Consider the following 7,494-nt stretch of genomic DNA (forward strand, 5'->3'; position numbering starts at 1 on the left):
ATGAGACTTCAAAAAATACATCAAAATCAAAAGGACAACTTCACTTGAAAAAAACAAACTAAAATGAAAAATACGTCAAATTCAAAAGAGGGAGGGATAATGAAATCCGTCAGATATGATGGTGGTTTGCACAAAATGAAGTTTCAAAACTTTGTTTTTGTGCACAAAGCTAACACCCAAATCACCACTTCACTCTAAACAAACTTGAATACAAACAATTTTATAGACAAATTGGAATGTAATTATATTTCTAATCAGAATTCACAATAAATTGAAATCCCACCTAAGTAGATGAACATTTTTGGAACAATCCAAGTTCGTTCGTAATGAAATCGTAGTCATTATACAATATAAAAGAATCAAGAGTATCTAGCCGGAGATTTTGTAGGTTGGATTGACAAGGTTATCAAGGCCAAACACCACTTGCATCGACTCTATAACATCGCCCACCTTGAGATCTGCTAAAAAATCTTCGTTTTCAGTTACGTAGCCAAACACAGCATATCGTCCATCTAATATATTGGCATTACTCGGGGTCAGCTCACTTTCTTTCAACAACCAAAATATTTGACTCGAAGCTGAATTGTTCTCGAATTCCTGCACCAAGTACCCGTTGTTTATGTCAAATACTCGTATCGATTGCCAAATAGCAACTTTTGCTTCGTTTTTTCCCCTCTCGCCTCGTTGAAGTACGAGTACCAATTATATTTTCGGGATTTGCATTACTATAACTAATCGAAAATCAAATTATTTTGGGTTGTTCTTTACCTCTCTAGCCATGGCCATTGTACCGAAGGCGTTAAATGGAAGCTTTGTCTGAGCCTTGTATAAGCCAAGTTCCTGAAATCGAATTTTACATGAACGTGTTAGATATACACCCGTGTAGTACAATGCAACGCGAAACAAACAACGAAAAAAACATTTGACGGCAATTTAAGTGCATTTCACAGTTTTGGCGGCAACCAATATACACATTTCTAAGATTATTGAAGGAAAGGAGATTACTTCTAAAGTTTCACCATAAAAAGGAACTTTTTCTCCTTCCGCCATGATTTCCAATGGGATTGTGCGAGGTTTTTCGGTACTGGGATCAATGAAACCCTCAGCAGGACCTTCAGGGTCTCCAGTTTGCACAACAAAGCCATCAGCTGAATTACAAATGAAAAGCCATCAACACGAGGTAGATATGGCACATCCATATCGCAGATTTCACAACAATAACATTCCATAGCCCCAATGACATAGAATGGCTTCCAAGTATGTGGGGTTTTGGGGATTAGATGTACGCAACCATATCCTTGTTAGTGATAACAAAGAGGTTGTTTCCGATTCACCAATTCTAGCAAACATCATATGCAACATTACATGAATAGAAGTGAACATAATTCAATGAGCCGTTTGATATAGCCCATTATAATATGAAACCAAGGAACTGTAAATCTTTGGCCCACATAAAGGACATAAAACATAACATAGACACTTCTATTCTAATTAGTATTGCAAAAGGCCCACATACACAAGGACACAAACGAACGGTAAAAAATGTGCCATCAGTCTAAGAATTACGGTTGCCCCATTGTTGGTGATCCGTTCTTATTCTCCTTTATTCCTTCGAGTCGTGAATGGCTTATGAGGGGTAATATGGAAATTGCTTACTTAGTAAATAATAACTAGTGATTAGTTAGCTAGAATAATAAGATTTAGGGAGAAATAGAATAAATATTGTAAAATGAATTCCTATAACCCCTCCTAAGCCATTCATGGCAGATTATTGGATGAAATTATCGTGATTTTCTAAGCTTTTTACTAATGTCTTAACCAAATTAGAAGACATGTGGATGTAGTAAAGAAATATACATATTAATTGTCCTCGCAAATGCAAAATTGCATAGGGTAATTTTGGTACCTCTCTGAATCTCCATGCCGTCATAAAAGTGCCTTTCCACCAAATCGACAAAATTGCCAGCAGTTACAGGAGCGTTATAACCATCAAGAACAATGCGGAAAACACATTCCTCGAGATTTGGGTTGTCCTTCACCTTGACTTTCATATCAACGGCTGCTCTTCCCTTTAGAAGCGGCATAGTCCGGTATTCTTCTGGCACTTCATATGGGAAGCCATCCACCATGTCCTCTTCAACACTGCAGAAACCCAATGCCCCACGAAGATCTCAGCTGCAGTCAATAAGAAGGTTACCTATGAGAAAAGGCTTGCTTTAAGAGCCTTGCATTTTACAAGCCCTTTTTGAATTCTCAAACTAATGGCTCTCAGCTGCAGTCCAATCACTTTATCATCAAACATTCAAGCTTCAGAAGATTAACATATTCTTGCTTAAGCAAGACAGAGTCCTGTCCAAATGTATATGCCTCACCCCACGAACACCAAAGCCCCCTCCCCCTACCCCAACCACAACCCAACTAATCAATAACAAAAATAAAGAACGGAAAAGTGCACTATTTGGATTTATACTATGTTTGGTGGGAGGAAATGGTGGGGGGCGTAAATATAAGAAAGAAAATTCCTACATATGGATAACAAAATAAGACAAAAGGGGGTGAAGGGACGAGAACCGGGGGCAAAACTCCTCTATGTTTTGTAAAAATCAAATCCTTCCAACATTAGAAAGGTTTGAAACAAAAACACATCAATTTCCCATCCCCCCTCTTTCCTTCACAAAATGTTATTCCAAATTTAAAGCTTTGAAACAAAGTGTATTCAAATAAATTTTTTGAAGGAAAGGAAGGGAAGGGAAGGAGAGATACATTTTCCTTCCAAATCTTTTCAATGTTCAGTCTTTGTTTACAAATTATAAAGGAGTTCCCCCTCTTCATTTCCATTCTCTTCATTTCCCTTCCTTCCACTTTTGCTATCTTGATAAACAAAACTTTATTTCTCCCTTTTCATCCCCTTCCTTTGCCTCCATTTCTTCAATTCAAACATAGCATTAGTATTATACAAAAACAATCTCTAATCAAAAGGGTCAGCCCATCAAAGACAACCAAGTCTCAAATTTTAAAACAAAGGTACTTCAAATTCACACCAATTTCAAAAGCCAGTTTTATCTACATACTTACCCACCAACATATCGAAGCAATTCTCTTTGTTTAGGAGCTACCCCATCCCTATTATTGTCCTCAACAATTTGTTGAAGCTCATCCATTCCCGCTTCTAGCTTGCCGAGCAATTCTACACCATGTTCCTTTTTTGATTCAGCAAGTCCTGAAATGATTAAACTTTTGCCATTCTTGAGTGCTTGAGATGCCTGCTTCAGATTCTACAATAACACGGTAGCAATCCACAATCATTAACATCATTAACATTAACGTCCCATTTGGTTGTTGGTATTAAATCGTAAAACTAGAAATGAAACTTAATAGTATATTTTAGCTAGGAAAATTGTTCAACAAATTTTATGATCATGATTATCCTAGTAACTTTTTCTTCACAAAAATTATCATCATCCGTTAGCACTTGAAATTGTATTAACTAACAATAAAACTGGCAAATATCATCATCATATATCTGCTCATTGAAGCTATGATCGGAATTCGGGGAATGAAATTGCAAACAAAAACACATATTTGAGGATGAAAATATCATGGTTATGGAATGACATAACGAATTTCATGAAAATAACACTAAAACCAGTCTCATTAGCACCATTCAATACCAATAACCAAATGGACTGCAACCCATTAAATAAAAGGGAAAATTAACATGAAAAAACAAAGAGGTCTTTGATCCTTACTCTCTCAACAGAATCAAGAGCTTTGAGACCCGCAACCTTAAGGCTTTCGGTGATGTCTTCAAGCGGTTTCTGAACTTCTCTAATGGCCTTATTATTAATGGGTAATGCATATCTCAACAGCGCTTCAGGATCCTTGATTGGTGGACCAGATATTAGCACTGCTAGTTCCGGTAATGCAGGAGCAGGAGAACTAACTGCTTGGGCATCATTTTGCCAATTCAAAGCAGGCATTCCAGTAATTAACCCTAATGCTAATGTTAATGAAATTGCACATTCCTTAATCGAAAATGGCTTCTTTTTCTGCATTTCAAACACAAATAACAAAACCCATCAACAAACCGATCAAAATGAATGAAAAATTGTCCATAACTAGCACAAACCATCCATTTTTCTCATTTTACATCAATCTACAATGAATTATAAGCACTGTTTATCAATGTGAAGTCGCACATTATGATTGATTTCAAAGTCAATCGAAAACAAGCTATTTCTTATAATTAACAAAGTAAAGTTCCATACATCCGACCCCAAATGGTCTACATTAGGGTAATGGATTGTTGTTGAACTTCCAGCCAATCGACCAATAAACAATTCGGGAAATACCATGATTAACAATAACCAGAAACAATAAAAACTTACTTGTTCCTCATTTGGGTGAATTTGTCGATGAATTTTAGAAAAACATCGAGGACCCAAGTGCCTAAATCGAGTTATATTGCCAAAATTGGAGAAACCCATAAGAGAGGGGGTAGTTGGGTTGTTAGTAAGAGCATTTTTGGAGGTGCAAAGAGAAGAACAGTAATGGTGACATATGAAAGAAGACATTGGTACAACAGAAGAAGATAGTGTTAGATTTAAAACATCAAAATTGAATGAGAAAGAGATAAAGAAATGGGAGAGGATAAGCAAGATGAAGTTGTGGATTACTAGATAAGGTTTTGTACCCCTCAAGTAGAAAGACTCAAATTCATGTGTCCCTATCCTCTAAATTATGAATTTTTTCGTTGATATAAAAAATTAAATTTTCGTGGAAACAAATTTTATAGGGAAATTAAATTTAAAAAATGAATGTTTTTATATATCGAAATTGAATGTTTTAATTGATTCAATTGAACTACATAGTTCAATTTACAATCATAAATTTTTGTAAAAGACGATTTTTTTGAAAGACTATCTCTGATTTTGTCGGTCCATAAAGAAAAAATGTAAAGTAAGAGTAGCATTAAGTTTTAATAAACTGGGTTTGAGAGACGGTCTGTTAGAAAACTGGTTGATTTAATTGCTTCACAGTAATATTGTGTTATATGGGAATTTGTGTTTCACAAAATAACTACAATAGCACAATAATTTAAAAGTAAATTCATCTACTTTTTATTTATTTCGAAAATCTAAAAAAAGTATCTACATACATTTAATGATTTATGGAATAAACAAAGCTAGTAGAACCACTGGCATTATCAGCAGTTCTTCCTATCATATTGACCGTAAGCAAAGGTGAAGGGACAATGGAAGAAATGTTGCCTGTTAAAATTTTCATATTTTCTTGTTTTGAGTGAAACAAATTGAATATGAAATTCGTTTCTTTTGATGAAGCTTATATTCAGGTCACCATCTTATCCTCCTTCCTTTACTAAAAGACACCATATGTGTTATTTTCTCCGCCCCATCCTCCCTTTTTTAGACGGACGCTATTTACATGACTATATCCTTTATATTATGTTTGGATAACAACTTTAGAGAGAAACGAAAGAAAATGAAGGGGAAGGAAACGGAAGAAAAATTAAAGAAAGTAATTTATGTTTATTTAGAAGGATATGAAAGGAAAAGATTAATATCTTAACAAAAATATCCATCCAATCATCCTTTTTTCCTCCCCTCTCATCATGTTATCCAAATAAGAAATCCTCCATCCCTTCAAATTCTTCCCCTTCCAACCAAACATAAAGTTAACAAAATTACATTCCTTATCCCTAGCGTAAACTCAAACCGAACAATGATAAAAATAAAAAAGCAATAATAAAAACAATATGATAAAACAAGAAATATTATAATGAGAACATTATCATAATACACACACACACACACACACATATATATATATATATGTGTGTGTGTGTGTATATAATTATATATATATATATACACATATATATATGTATGAGAAAATTATAAGAAACTACCTAATCTATACCCCTTTTTGTAAAAAACTACCTTATATAATTCATTTCTTTGCAAAACACTACCTTATAACGGTTTTTACCGTTTGACCGTTTAAGTTAACCGTTGACTGTTACGTGACAGTCACTTGATCTTATAAACCTATTCTTCTTCTTCATTTTAGCCTCTTTCAGTCATTTGCTCCTCCTTCTTCATTCGAAAAAATCATTCCTGTAACTTCTTGAATTCGCTCCCGTTCTCCTTGTGACTTCATCTTGCTGAAACTTCTAACCTTTAGAGGTATGTACTACTACTCAATTATGGTTTTGTACTTCATTGTTGTATTTTAGGCATAATTTAAAATTTAATTCGTTTTTTAATGCTTTTCTAAACACATATGTCGAAGGAAACTTAAGGCCTAAAGATAAATTGATCTTACCCTTGAAATCAACCTTAGGATTGAATGTAGAATAGCTGCATATACCTTCCTCATCATCATTCAATGCACCCAAATCATCATCATCAGACTCTAGTTCATTATCATTAAAGTATATGTCTCTATTGTTTTCTTCTTCAACCTCCTTATCTACTATCAATCTAATTTCATCATCACCTATAAACACATCATCAAGACCATAAACTACATTTTCTGCAAACAAATCAGAATCATCCTCATCACCACAACTATAATCATCATCACTACTATCCTCAACATCAAAAACTGCTGATCTATGTGGCCTCTCTCATTTGTTGTAAGGTTTAGTGTAGATATAGCAGCTGAGTTATTTGTTTTTGATCTAGGGTTAGCACTTAAAGATTCTTTATAACCCGTATATGTGTTTGGTGGTCCCATTTGCCCAACATCAATATCTACATTTGCTCTTTCCAACTCATCCACAACCTCGTGTGCCACATCAGATCTTTCGAGCTCCACCTCATCTACTCTAATATTACCCAACTCAGTTGCCAACTCAGACTGCTTCTTTTTCGAATTACTTGCTTTTTTCCAGATTTTCAATTTCTTCATCTTATTGTTTTAGCTAATTTTAAGAACCCTAATACATTATTCAGACACAACAACAATCAATTTACAAATTACAAGATAAAAAACAGGAAATTCACTAGAAAAAACACAGCAAAAGGAAGCAAATTTGTAAAACGAATTAAATTTTAAATTATGCCTAAAATACAACAATGAAGTACAAAACCATAATTGAGTAGTAGTACATACCTCTAAAGGTTAGAAGTTTCAGCAAGATGAAGTCACAAGGAGGACGGGAGCGAATTCAAGAAGTTACAGGAATGATTTTTTCGAATGAAGAAGGAGGAGCAAATGACTGAAAGAGGCTGAAATGAAGAAGGAGGAGCAAATGACTGAAAGAGGCTGAAATGAAGAAGAAGAATAGGTTTATAAGATCACGTGATTGTCACGTGACAGTCAACGGTTAACTTAAACGGTCAAACGGTAAAAATCATTATAAGGTAGTGTTTTGCAAAGAAATGTATTATATAAGGTAGTTTTTTACAAAAAATTTTACATAATGTAGTTTTTTACAAAAAGGGGTATAGATTAGGTAGTTTCTTATAA

At 34.4% G+C, this 7,494-nt stretch overlaps 1 protein-coding gene across 1 annotated transcript; it reads right to left on the reverse strand.

The window, feature by feature from the left end:
* Positions 1-218: 218 nt before the first annotated feature.
* On the reverse strand, positions 219-4,751 carry LOC130818190 (peptidyl-prolyl cis-trans isomerase, chloroplastic). Its single transcript, XM_057684255.1, has 7 exons — positions 4,389-4,751; positions 3,750-4,049; positions 3,076-3,275; positions 1,907-2,142; positions 1,006-1,148; positions 769-840; positions 219-597 (listed from the first exon to the last, which is right to left on the reverse strand). Exons 1-7 carry the CDS (start codon positions 4,572-4,574, stop codon positions 370-372), a joined length of 1,365 nt encoding a protein of 454 aa, XP_057540238.1. The 5' UTR covers positions 4,575-4,751; the 3' UTR covers positions 219-369.
* Between the last annotated feature and the right edge of the window lie 2,743 nt (positions 4,752-7,494).

Source organism: Amaranthus tricolor, chromosome 7 (assembly GCF_026212465.1).
Source record: "Amaranthus tricolor cultivar Red isolate AtriRed21 chromosome 7, ASM2621246v1, whole genome shotgun sequence".
Lineage (NCBI taxonomy): Eukaryota > Viridiplantae > Streptophyta > Magnoliopsida > Caryophyllales > Amaranthaceae > Amaranthus > Amaranthus tricolor.